Below are 13,985 nucleotides of genomic sequence, written 5' to 3' on the forward strand. Positions count from 1 at the left end.
CGACATTGTTCGACCGATATCGGAACAAAAATTTCATTTTCCTACCAGTTACAATACAGGGTGTCCTATCTGACGCGAGCACCTTGAATATCTCACTTGTTTTTGGTGATAGTAAAAAATATTTGATTGAAAGGGCCAAACATCACCCAGCAGTTGGTTTTTTTCTTCTTTGCTTCTCGTGTCCACCCTGCGAGCTAAATTTGCTCGACGATCATTGCAATTTGTCTATTGTTCTATTCGATAAACTTCTAATTGCTTCGTCTACTGTCTCGTGGGAGTGTCAACAATTTAGAACACCCACAGTTTATTTCGCAATACAATTTAATTTATTCTTACTGTCCACTCGACACGTACTCCAGTCGCGCCTAACAATGACAGTTAGAATTGCTGCTGGATAACGAGGCGTCTGGACCGAACGGAATCAAAGGTTAATTAACATCTGTTATTTCCACCGTTCTCTTTTTTTCTTCACTTCCGTCGATAGGTCACCCCAATCCAAGGGTCTGAACGCAACAAGTGATTTGTATCTTTTGTTCGCTGAAAAGCAAACAGAAGGACAAATTGATTCGTCCAGAAATCGTTAATTAACATCGAACCGTACCGCACAGGATGGGAACCTCGAGTACTTTCTAATTACTTTCGCGCGAACTACTCTCCGACCGAACGTTATCGACACCGTGGCGACGATAATACGCCGGAAGCCTATTTAATTTCCGTGTGGCTTATCGATTCGATAGTTTCACGAGAGTTTCGACCTGTGTTCCTCCACCCCGCCTCCGTTTCCGAAATCGATACGGTCTGGCACTTCATTCCCAGGAAGCTTCGGTGATTGTTCACGATCCTTTCAATATCTCGACACGTTTCGTCCAAATGACATCTTTGTTTGCGGATAACAAAGTTTACAACGCGACATGAAACCGTCGGAACAATAAACGAGACACGAAGACTGCCGTTAATGATAAAGTGACACAATTCGTGCATCCAGTATCATTAAATTTTTTGGCCTTCCACTAGAGTTTACTACTTATTCTACTTCTAGAAACATTTTATGGGTACTGATAACACTGTAACAACTATAATTTATTAATTTACTCGTATTTAATCGCAAATGAGTAATAATGCTCACGGTTGACACGTGTGCAAGTAGTATAAGTCAGTCATTCAATCATGTCTGACCATACACTGCTAATACTACTTAAGCCGTTGCACGACTTCCTCTTGTACATCTCATTTTTTTCTGTATAACATTTACTAAACTTCACGCTTTTTCTGTGACACATACACTACCGTCCGTAAGTATCCGGACACTTAAATACGAAAGTGGAAATCTGTGAATATTCTACGAATATACGTACCTATATTAATTTTCGTTATTCTATTGTCAAAGTTGAAGAGCAGAGCAACACGATTCATTAACAAATAGCACTGATAAAAATGCTGTGACCAAAGATGAGCAAAAAAAGAACGTGGAATATTTCTTATGTACGTATACATATACACTGTGTGGCATAACTATTAAACCACTCTAAAATTTTCAGTCCTTATGTATTGTGATTGAACTAAAAACAAACCCACGTTTTTTCTAGGGAATATAATTTATACCCTTTTTTGGAAAAACATTATTTTTCTATCATTTACTCGTTGTTCGAAACTCTATCTAGATAATGAATTTGATCTCCGCGTAGAAACAACGATTAAACCTGATACAGAATAGTCAACGAGTTCGTCACGATTCGTAGCTTTTATTCTACATTCGCTATCCGAAAAAAGCTCGTTAACTCCTTGGTTCGTTTAATTCCAAGCTCCGTAAAATCACCGCGCGACCCTTCCATACGATTTCCATACGAATCGCCCGACTTCGATATACCGTTCACGTTCAAACGGCCTGAAACTTTTTAATTTTCGAGGCCGTTCGTTCTGATCACCCTTGAAACTCGCCGTTTTCTCGTTAATGAAACGGCCGCCGATCGTCGACGTACATAATCGCGAAGCTCTATGGAGATGATCATTAAAGACGGTTTTTTTCTGGTAAAAGTAGCCGCGACTGGAAACCGATTATTTTTCCCTTAAACGCGTCACTGGTACAGGGGTAAACGAGTTCACGTTTTTCCGTGGGAGTTAAATCGACGGTGATCGTATTTATTATCTCGTTAATTCCCCAGGCCACACCCCCCTTGTGTGGTCCTACGTCCAGGCTCCCGTGGACATTGATTTACGTCGGTTCTCCCGGCTGCAATAAAGGCGCCTCACTTGGTGTGTATGTGTATGGCATCAGTGAATTTTGCAACGAGCCGCGTTGTCGCGAGTCAGCTCATAAAAGAACATCGTACGTGGCCGAGTGGTTGCACGGTGAATGAAGCAATATCGGTGACAAATGGGCGCGTTTCCGTATCCCGGTACGTAATGACTTATTTTTTTCAAATCAGTCAACAGGTCGGTAATATTTTTAGTAAATTTGAAGCTCTTTTTTTTTTAAACTCTCTATATATCTTTCCAGCCCATCCAGGACGATCAGTATTTGTGGGATCTTTTTTGAAGATTCATTACGAAGAATTTCAAGAAATAAAAGAACCTTAAATTTACTGAAAAATTACGACATTATGTACAACTGTACGGTCGATGCTGAAGAATGCAAACGACACAGCTGTAATTTAAGAGGTCTATCATTTTCCAACAACTTGAACCATTCGACGTTACTTCTCGCGATAAGAAGACGACACAGCTACGCATACGATATTTTCCATTATTCAAATTCCAATTCGGTACGCGTACAACCCCCTGAAAAACGAACATATCCCCACGCGATGTTACTTCTTACTCCGTTCTTGGTGATTCTTTCGCCGCTCTTTTCAAATATAAAAGAGCAGCCAGCACTTTCTGCAACGCCAACACGCCAGACAGAGCGCACGGCAAAAGCTTCTTGGCGATGCAACGGTATTCAACCCTCGCAGTTTGAAATTTATAGTCCGCGGAGCAATGTGCTCGCGATACATATTTTCCTTGTTTCCGGTGGTTTCCCCTCTCTTTCTCCCTCCCCACTATTTTTACCTTTTTTAAGACACGGGGGAACAGAATCGTGGCCGGGCGAAGTGAAATTTAATTTCGTTCGTTGTATAATTGTTTCGCGGTGGAACGGTATTAAGCGGAGAGTTTTTAATATCGTCGGTTAACGAGCATTTGAACAGTATTAAATCAAAGTTCATGGTTATTCCTTCGAATCGCGGTTTAGAAAAGGTATTAAATTTACTAGGAGGGAAGGGAGAAATAAATCGATCGTGTGTTTGTGAACGAGGACTTGTGTAAGAAACTCAATTACGGACAGATTAGTGGCCCGATAAGCTTGTTTTTGTTAAGAAATAATTAAAGAATAATGTTAAGAAATAAGTTTCATTTTTCTGGAATTCCCAAAAAGAAATTTGTTATGGAATAATTGAAAATTAGTGAAGTACCGAACGAACGAAAAAAGATTTTTGCACTTATTATGAAGGGTATTATTAAAAGTATAATATTTAGCGTCTTAATATTAATTAGTAATATTATCTTTTCTATTATATATCAACAAAAAATATATATATATGTTTCTTTCTATTTTGCTCCAAAAGTACAGTATTTATTTTTATTTTCGTGCATGTGGGACTTAGCACTTTCGCTTAGACTGTTTGAAGGATCCCGACCAAATGGTCAGATCCAACATTAAAATACGAGACATTATAAATAGAAGAGTTTAAATTAAAAATGTTTTAATTCCTCCGAATAAAAGCGGGACTGAACGTCATTACAAAAAAAAAAATTATTTCCGACGTTGTATAAATACAGCGTTTTTAATTCATAGAAGTATAGTTAACCGTTCATATTACGGACACCATCCGTAATTGGGTAGGTTACCCTATCTAGTTTAATTCTCGAACGAAAAACCGCTACTCGATTTTTCTCCGCGAATACACTGTGTCCCGGAGGTTCCTGCGTACATACCGAGTTAATTACGGTAGCCATTCTCTATATTAAAGACAACGTTTGACCGCGGCTCGTCGTTTGCTCTGTTTCCGTCGGTCCTCGGTGTTCCAACCCCGTTAAACACCGGCGGAGTTCGCAGTGGCGGGCGGTGAACTAATTAAAGTAATGAACTGGTGAATTTACGCTGCGTCGAATGAAATATTTCAGCGTTCGGTATTCGTCGAGCCGTGTTATTAGGCCAAGGTAAACACCGGTCAGTATATACCATACGCACGAATTAAATTCGTTGTTTTCAGTTAACGGATTCACTCGGGCAACAGGATGGAATCTATTTATCTGGATAACAAACTTTTTCCGTGACATCGGAAGTACGATTGAAATACCGGATGATTCACGAGAAACAGAACATTTATGTCTCCGTTAGGATTGAAGATAGAAGAAAATGTTAAAGAGGAAAATTGTACTGTACAAAGATGACAAATATGATATAAAAACATTTTCTGTTTGTCTTCAAGGTCTTTTGAGGGTCATCGATGATTTTTAAATGGTATTGTGTATTTTTTACTTCATAATGTAGTAGCTGATGACAAGACAAGTTCAACGATGTTGTACATTATGACCTTCTAATGACCTTGGACTTATGAGTAGGTATAGTTTGACTACCCCGTGTGATATTAGTTCAGCGGAAATTTAGTTTCTTCAGCCATTAGGTTCTCGTCAGAGAAAGCTATTCGATTCAGCGAACAACAGTAAAGGCCGATGCACCTCTACGTTCCCTTTGGAACATAGTGACACAGATATTCATGATGTATACTATGTCTGAGGATACTATCAGATGGTAGTGTACGTAACCCCTTAAGCGAAATACATTTCAGGGTTGTTATTAAATCTGACTCGGAATAGTGACAAACGATACGAAAACCGCCCCACGGTACAAGTGCACCGGCAATTATATCGTAATATCCTGTTACAAACGACCTGGATACACCCAGGTGTAAGAGTGGGGGGTTGGTATATATGTGTGTGCAATTATCCCTGAAAAATGAACACGCTGCACCGGGAAATGCACATAGGTATTGCGCGAGCTATCCGCGAGTAACGAAGGGTCGGGCGAAGCTCGAAGGTATGCCTTTCATAAAACTCTGCGTGAACGTAATTACGCGCGACTATGAACCCGGTGTTAAAGGGTCCGTATTCCTACCCCCCCGTGCAATTCCATCCAAATGAATGCACCCAGGACAGGGTGGGTATCGGCGATGTGTGTTGCTTTAATAAATTCTGTCTATGGGTTTCTGAGCGTCGCAACCAGCTCGGACAGCCGAGCAACAACGGCCGTTTTCGCGCTCGAATCGCCGGGCAGCCCTGGTCCAGAGCATTTGTTATTTTAATTGTACACACATATAGTTTCGAGCATCGTTGTTTTTTCACCGTGTGCACTCTGGATTCGAATAAGTTCGCCAAATTAGATCGCAGCACCTCTCGCGCCACGGAAATAAAGGAAATTGGCTGGTCTCGGTTCAAAGGTCGAAGCAACGTTGCTCCTGCTTTCACGCGTATACAGCGAAAACGAGAGATATCTTTATCACTACCACCGGTGTTATCGTCGCCGATCCTCCGACTCGCAACTGGACCGAAGTTCGCGGTGGGAAAATGAAATTTTGCTGATTATTAGAGGAAACAGAACGAACACACGTGTATCTGTGTACTCTGTAGCTGCACGAGTTCTATTCAGTTCGAATAACAGAATGGCTCCGATTACTTTAATCCCGCCTCTGTTCGGTGGATTTGTTAAAACGAGGTCGGTCGAAGCTCGTCCATCGGCAATGAGATTCAACGTGGAACATGCTCGCGAGACTTTTAATCACTATCCCCCGTGGACGGTCTTTGTGTATCTCTGGTGCTCGTTACGCAGTGTCGTCCTGGATGAACCTTGATTGGTCAAGCGGAACGCATTTCACGGCTGAAAATCGTCGCGAGTATAAGCGGAAATGCGTTTGTTCGGAGCAGAAGCTCGATCCTTGATACATGCGTTAACTGTTCCACAGTGAAAAAGGTGGTACGTGGCCAGACACGCGTTATTTCGATTTTTTTTTTTTTTAAGATTACTAATAGACTTAATGTAATGTCCTCTATTTCTACATATCGAGACTCGTCTTAAGTCCATTCAATAGGTCGAAGGTATGTTTCTCGTTGAACTTTTACCGAACAGTTCCAAAGTTACCATTTTTTTGTACCTTTAATTTGCTCTCCTTTAAATTTTGAACTGTGTGACTTAATAAATTCTGGCTCTGGGGTCCAGATATTCAGAATCAATTCCCCTATTTCCTAAGCGCCCGACTGCTTCGTTTCCAATTTTCGTGCACTAATCCAAATTTTTACTGTATAGACACTGAAACGCAATTCCAGTTGCTTTCGATGTAAACTTCCAGTTCATGCCTGAATTTCTAGTTCATCCTCCTAAACTCTCTCTTTTCCTCTCTCCCTCGTTCGTGTTTTATCGGAGAGAAAATAGTAGTGATTTTTATTCGCAGCTGGGTGGACCTCTGGGCAATACCTCGAGGTGGCTCAGATCCGACCGATATTATTTCCCTGGGCTTAATCACCGCGCGACCGAACGACCAATAAATCGTCCCTAATTTGGTTCAAGCACCTCCCGGAATTATCCGTACCAACACACCCGAAGTCTCTCTGGATTATCTCGCCAGCCGAGACTCTCTCTGTCTTTCTCTCTCCCTCACGGCTCTGAAGATATTGCTAGCTCGACGCAGTAAATTAACCTTTAATGCATTCTTGATCGTCCTCGAATATCACGTTAGTCGAATTCGGTTATTCCTGTCGCTCGTGATCGCGTTCGATTTGTCCACCGTCGCGTCACCGTGCCTTCGCACGTGGAATCGTTAACAGCTCGCGAAAGTGTTCCCGCGATAAATGTCTTCTTCGTGGGATCTTTATGGCCATTCCACGATTTTGCAAGTTAATGTGCTTTTAAATCGCCTTTAATACATTTCCCTACCGGCTACCCACCGCCGGAGGAATCCACGATAAATCGACCGATTTAATTTAAATCGACGCGGCTTTAGCGAAGTAAGAATCATTTACGGGCACACTAGATTCTGCTCGAGTTATCTTTCCAGCCATACTCGACTGTCAATTGTATAAATACAAATGAATATTTATTTATTTCATTTAATATAAATAAACAGACATAGCCCTTTTGTACGAAAAATCAGTTACCATAGGATGGAAATGATCAGTGGACTTATATCCTTATTTTGTACAGTCTGTATTGTATTTATTTTTATCGCTATTTCTTTTTGTACCAAAGGGTTTTTCTGTTATCTAAATTAAAGTAAATTATAGCTCGTACAATGGGCCTGGGAAAAAGCCATAAAAACACTCGTTCGACTAGCACACAAGTTGTGTGATTCCGATGAGACTCGATTCTAATAATTATGCAAATTACCCGTGGCGAATCAGATTTCGTGGGTAAAATTCGATTTAAAAATCGAGTTCGAGGAATTTTCATACATTTAAATTGGAACAACGAAAAACATCGAGATAGCGAATTGCAAATGTTCCCTTGTCGAATTCGAGCATTGCGAACAGTAGAATTCATAATTTATTTCAAGCCCAATTTCATAGAACCAATTATGGAAATTTCAGACCATTAAACCGCAGTAGACGGTGGCCAATAAAATCTAAATGATTTTTTCAACTTCTTTCATATGTCATTCAGCACATTCAGACATAAATTGTTAAACACTCTTATACAAGCACTTCTATCCATATTTATACGATCTATACTCACTGAATTGATTATTTTTGTTTTACCTTCTTCTTACTATTCTTTTTCTTCTATTTACTTGTATATATTCTATTTATTTCTTTGTATCTAATTTTCTTATCTAGCACTACTTTCTTTTTGCATATCAGAGGGTTTACCTCGTAAATAAAATCATTATTAAACATTATTATTAAATACAAATAACCAGTGAGGCCAACAATGGTGGATCAGAATAAAAATAATTAACATTTCAATGTATACCGTGTGTCTGTGGTAATTTTCTCGCTGCAAGGGCGAACACATGTACTCGCACACAGACACACACATTTGCAAATGTTGCAATGTCCTTTCTACCGTTCGCGAAATCCGACCGCGGAGAGCTTCGACTAACGCGATTCGAACGCGCGTCATAACGCGACGGCGAAGCGTGTGTGGAGGCGCAATAAATCCATACCGGGCGGCCGGTTTGTATTGATTTCAGATAATGGGCAAGTGGTACGTGGTGGAAGTGTTGGAGCATAAAGGCGATCCCCAGAAACCAGTAAGCGGATCGTACATCGTCGACTCCTGTCCGATTGTCAAGCTGAGGGCCCTCGAGTACTCGTCGTTGAGGCTTCTGTGGACCGAGGAGGCTGGTAACCTCGAGTACACCTTCCGGATACCGGACATATCCAGGAAACCGGGCGTCTGGGTCTCGAGCTCCCAGCAGAACGGTAAGAAATCAGTCGAACACACCAACGCGAGTTCTCTCCTTCGACAGTCTCGAAAGCAGAGTTTCGCAACATTTTTGTCTGAATAAAAATTCCGAATAACGAATAAAAAATAACAAAAGTTTTATTCATTGTACGAAGACGTTTCATTTGTAGCGTCGAAGAAAATTTTCATGTTCGATCTGTATATTTTATTCGAAGACTTAAAGAATAAAGTATCTTTTATTCGAGTCGGTATTTAAATAATTTTTCATCTAAATTATGCCCAACTCTGTTGGGAAGGAAAGCCGGAGTAAAGTATTATTTTCAATAATTCGGGGGTTAACGCGGATAAATTTATTCGATTAATGGTCTTTCAACGCGGCAAACTTAACTTATCGTGGACAATTATTTCCCCGGGGTGGAATAATTCGTGAGTGGCCTGAAAAAACAACGCCACGTTCTGTATCTCCTCTAACTTCGCTTCCTTCTCTCGCGGAAACTCGATAACCGTGAACGGTGGATTGGCAAGTTCTTTCAAAGGCGATTATCATAAACCCGTCGAGCAGCGTAATCGATGAATTTTCGAGGTAAGTTCTTGCGGAATAAATGAAAGGTAAAATTCGATCGATTCGAAGGTACTTGAACTACTTAACGAAATTATGAACGTGCTCTTTATGTCGCTATAATTTCGCCAAAAAACAACACGCATTCAATGAAAGTTTCAGATTCTAGAGGTTATAATTGCATAAAATCCCCAGTCTACTCATGAAAAAGTCAGCATTACACCTGGGGACTTCTCTGATGATTTACTGTAGTTCGATACATTGGTTGTGTTTCTGTGAGATCGTAGCTAGGGAACCTAACTGCGGAATAATTTCGAAACAGAGAGGGGGGAGATACCGTGTGGAGCGCGATTCAGGGGGAATCATCAGCGGAAATCAGGGAATCGGTGGTCTGATTATTGTCTACGACGACTGGGGAATGCCAGAGCGTGCCCTCCCGCTAGAAGATCTGTCGCATTTACCCGCCATTATGTCGTTGACGATGTACTTACGCGGTTGATTGGGAATACGTGGAGACGAAATTATTACAGGACGTCACGTGTCGTGTGCGACTTGTATGGTCTTCTCGTGATTCCATGATTCGATTCACCGATGCTTTTTTATGAGCAACTTTTATGGGATTTTCATTTACAGATTTTCCTCACCGTTATGTTTATCGTCTTTTTGTGATATATTCTTCTTTAAATTTGAAATAATTTTCGCATTTTGGTAAATGATTTGGTGAAATATAAGTGACAGCCTTTCGCGAGTGATTGTATAGTTTGGAGAATGAATATGTCATGCACGTCTAGTACCCTGCCAATCGTAATCACTTCTATAGGGCATACCGATCGCAATATTACAGTGCTGTGCATTAAATCGTTTCACCGTGCAAACGGGTACTACTAGCCTCCCGTGATATTGACGTTTCATCGTATGAGATTAATTGTATCCACTACATGCGAATACGCGAAATTCTGACCGAGAGACAACAACCACCTCGAATAATCGATCGGTTACCATTATACAAGTACCGCTCGGAATTATTCGAACGACATGACTTTTGAAGTTTATGACAATGGTTAGACTACGGTATACATTGTACGGCCCTCAGCCAATGGTACGTATTGTTTAGGGAACAGGACCTATCGTTTTTGTTAGCTGCTTGTTATGAATTCATAATAAAACCAGAATATCAATGTGTCACTGATAGATCGTTTTCGGACCACTATGAACGAATTTTCCACGAATTTCGTACTCGCAATTATAAATTAATATAAATACAAAATTCAGCTTTTTCTTAAGCATTTCTCGTTTGTAATTTTTTCTCTATTCACAATTGGTACCATGAGAAACCAAGTCTTCAGGTGGAGCCCTATACTTCTGGAGGAAATACTGTAAAAAAAAATATCCTTAATCATTTTTCGTTCATCCCTTGACGAAGCAATATTCACTCTAACGTGCTGGAAATACCGAAAGTTGCAGCGATTTCAGTTGAAAAACGTTCTGCAGTGTGTATGTGTATGCATTTTTCGTGCCGAAGGCTACACGATTGGTAATATTTCAAATAAACTAAAGATATCGATGATCAGTGTGTGGAATATCATCAAGAAGAAAGAAACTAATCCCAGAAAAAAGTTTTTTGTGTTTTCTTAAATTGATCCAGGTGTTCGAATACTTTCGAGCGGTACTGTGTTTTATTCATTTTCTACCCGAACAGAATTTCGATTTCAATTTATTTTCCGATAAATATACATAATGGAGCGGGGTAAAGAGTATCAAGAGCGACGGTGTTATAGCTGTTTAATCACATTGAAAAGCACGCGGACGAACGTTCCATCGAACGCTTTTAACCCTTTTAGTACCTTAGAGCCGATATATCGGCTTTGTAGTTGGTTTTCCAAAAAATACATTCAGCCGATATATCGGCTTTCCATTTTTAATATAATTTAAACACATGTAATGATACTTTATTTTTATAAAAGAAGTTTATATAGTGGAACATACGTTCACTGGATAGGAATAACACAATTTTTCAAAAAAGTGAAACTGTCTTCATTTTTAAGAAATTGTGTTAATTGTAATAGATACCTAAAAACTCGCATATTTTTCAAGGGATTTTTGAACGGTTCCTGGAGAAACATATAAGGTACTATAAGGGTTAACAGAGAACACGACGAATTTCAGGACTTGTCCGACCACTAAGTGTTTCCCAGATCAGTGAAATATGCAAAAAATTTATGAATTCCCCGTTATTCCCATCTCGTCCGTAAACTCCCTGACGGTCCGTGTCTCGTGGTATTTTTCGGCCAACGCAATTTCATCGAACAATCGAACGGTCGTTCGTTTAATAAACGTCTTCGAAGATCGAGAATCACGCGACGGGGACGTGATTTCGAAAGGACAAATCTTCGCCGTTGAATCGAACAGAGGGGAACGGGACTTGAAAGGAGCCTCGAGAAAGAGAGAGAGAGAGAGAGATCTCGAGCCGCCGCGATGCATTGTGCGAGCATTCGTACACGAGCCAGAAGAATCTGTCCCACGGAATTAGAAAACGTCCGCAGGAGGGAAACGACGGTAAGAAGGGACTTTTGAAAAATTATTTTCCGCGTCGTCGGCCGCGTTGTCGGATTTCCCGCGGATTTTCCTGACTCTCCCGTCCACCCCCTCTCCGTCAGCCGACGTCCATAATTGGATGGCGACGAGTTCGACGACGACGACGACTTTGGAGCCCATCGCGACGGTCCGACAGTTAACCGATAATCACACCCCGGATACCTGGAATTCATTAAGATCGTCCCCGGGGCCACCTTAGGAGTTTAATTACCGGGGACTTGTTCCCACTTTGTTCGAGTCGGGGGGTCGGTTAATTAACCGTTTATAACGCGGTCGTTTATGGGGAACGGTTCCGTGGAAACGGCGCTTCCCGGACGACGATCACCGTTTGACGAAGAATCGAGTAAATTCAACGCTCGAATCCCTTGGCTCGATTCTCACAGGAGAGAACACACGGGTCTGGAAATCGCTTTCGGAACGGCACTGTGTGGGAAGTTACAGTATTCTACATACAAGGTGTTCAAAAAAAAAAGAAACATTCAATGTTTATACGATAGATTAGTTGTCATCAACTGGCGATTACGGATCTATTTAGTCAACGTATTACCCTAACGAAGAAATGGCAGATATGCGATTTATGTAGAAAAGAAACTAAAAAAAGAAGGTGAAGTGAAGTGGGACACTTTCTATAAATATGGAAAAGCTAGTAGTAAGTCAATAAGGATACTAACATACAAAAATCTGTATACACTGATTCCTCGATGAATGCGATACGAGCAACGGTGTTATTCCCACCACTGGGGCATCCCCCTCTGGAATCAATTTCAAGGTTTTTTTACTCAGTGTGTGTTCTATGTTGTAAATATTGAATGGTTCTTTTTCAACACCCGGTACGTGTACTATAACTTCCACAAAGTACCATTCCAAAAGCGATTTCTATACCCGTGCCATCCTCTTGTCAGTCGCAATCGAGAACCTCTGGAGGTAGATGTTTCCGAAGAGACCAGAGGGAGGAATTCACGGATGACAGTAGTTTCCTAGTAATGTTTTTAAGCAACAAATTGCTGTTAGACGTTAACAAGCGTTCGAAGCTGCTAAGACCACCCAGCAGGTTCGAGACGAACGTGTGCACGGTGTATATACGGAGAGTTCGAAGGGTTCAAGGTTTCGTAGAACGGATGGAAACTTCAAACTAATCAAGATCTTGTACAGACCTAATTCAGCCGAGTTACGCCTAATCCGGAGACTTACTCGGAACCAACTCGGATCCAACCCCCCTGAACTCTGTTATGCCAGAGGTTTATGCTGCGAAAGTTTCGTATCAGTTGTGTGTATTCTCGCTCGGGAATACCTGCTTGTATCGGTTTTAATCGTCGGTCTCTTAACTTCAGTTCCACTCTGTTTCGTGCACCTCTCATTGTCCTATTGCATTCGCGCGGTTCATCGATCGCTGCCTAACTAGAATCGAGGTTCTCTCTATATATCTATCTTTTCCTCTCTCTGGGATCAAATGGACAACTGGGAAACACAATTGTTACGATAGATATCACTGTATGTACAGTAAATCCCCAATAAGTGTTCGAAAGCTCCTCGACAGGTGTAACGCTGACTTTTTAATGAAATTCAGCACCGTGACAGAGCTTGACATTTAGAAACCAATGAAATTTGTTTCAGTCGCATATGGCCATTTATGGAATATTTAATATTCAGTGCCAAGGAGCCTTCGGACACTCATCGAGGATTTATTGTACGTATACTGTAATCGTCCGATCTGTTTGTCAACAGGAACACTCGCTACCTCGAGAGACCGGAAGTACAACCAGTTCACCGGTACGGTGAACGTGATGAAGGCGGTCGCCTCGGACATGGTTCTGACATTCTGCTCGGGCCGACCGGACAATCAGCTGTACTCGTTGCTGCTCGCACGCGAGCACATACTGCAGAAGAGCGACAAACGTGGCGTCCATAATCTTCTCGGTCGTCGAGGCTTGAAGATCGTCAGCATCCGTGAGACTTGTATGAACAACGCCGGCCAGACCGGTGGATCGTTTCAGCTGATCGGTTGGCTGACGTTCATGGGCGTGCTGTCCACTGGCTTGCTGTCAGGTCGATGGTAGTGGCCGAAACCTCTCAACGTCACTCTGAAGAAGCTTCCAAAGAAGATATCTGCATTGCCTGAAGAATCTCCGAGTTCTCGACACTCACGTGGTGATCGAGGGTAGGCGACGGAAGATCTTAGAGGGGAAAGTATCGTCTACCACGAAAACGAGGAAGCTTCTTCGACCGACCTGAGGATAACACCGCCGTTTTAATCTTTCTCGCGTCTATTTCGTAAAAGGAGACGGACGGCCCTCCAGGGGAGAGCGAGAGAGAACGTTATAGCGTCTGGGAGCATCTGTTACGAAGAGACAGGTCGTTAAACGACCTCTAGTCGATATATCAGGACCATCACCCCTC

The 13,985-nt window shown here is 41.6% G+C and overlaps 1 protein-coding gene across 1 annotated transcript in view; it reads left to right on the top strand.

The window, feature by feature from the left end:
* LOC107191527 overlaps nucleotides 1-13,645 on the top strand; it is a 57,462-nt gene extending 43,817 nt beyond the window's left edge. The window contains exons 2-3 of the mRNA XM_015580589.1: nucleotides 8,220-8,451; nucleotides 13,314-13,645. Coding sequence (XP_015436075.1) covers nucleotides 8,220-8,451; nucleotides 13,314-13,645 — 564 coding nt within the window. The remainder of the gene's footprint in view (nucleotides 1-8,219; nucleotides 8,452-13,313) is intronic.
* Nucleotides 13,646-13,985: the final 340 nt, after the last annotated feature.

Source organism: Dufourea novaeangliae, unplaced genomic scaffold (genome assembly GCF_001272555.1).
Source record: "Dufourea novaeangliae isolate 0120121106 unplaced genomic scaffold, ASM127255v1 scaffold228, whole genome shotgun sequence".
Lineage (NCBI taxonomy): Eukaryota > Metazoa > Arthropoda > Insecta > Hymenoptera > Halictidae > Dufourea > Dufourea novaeangliae.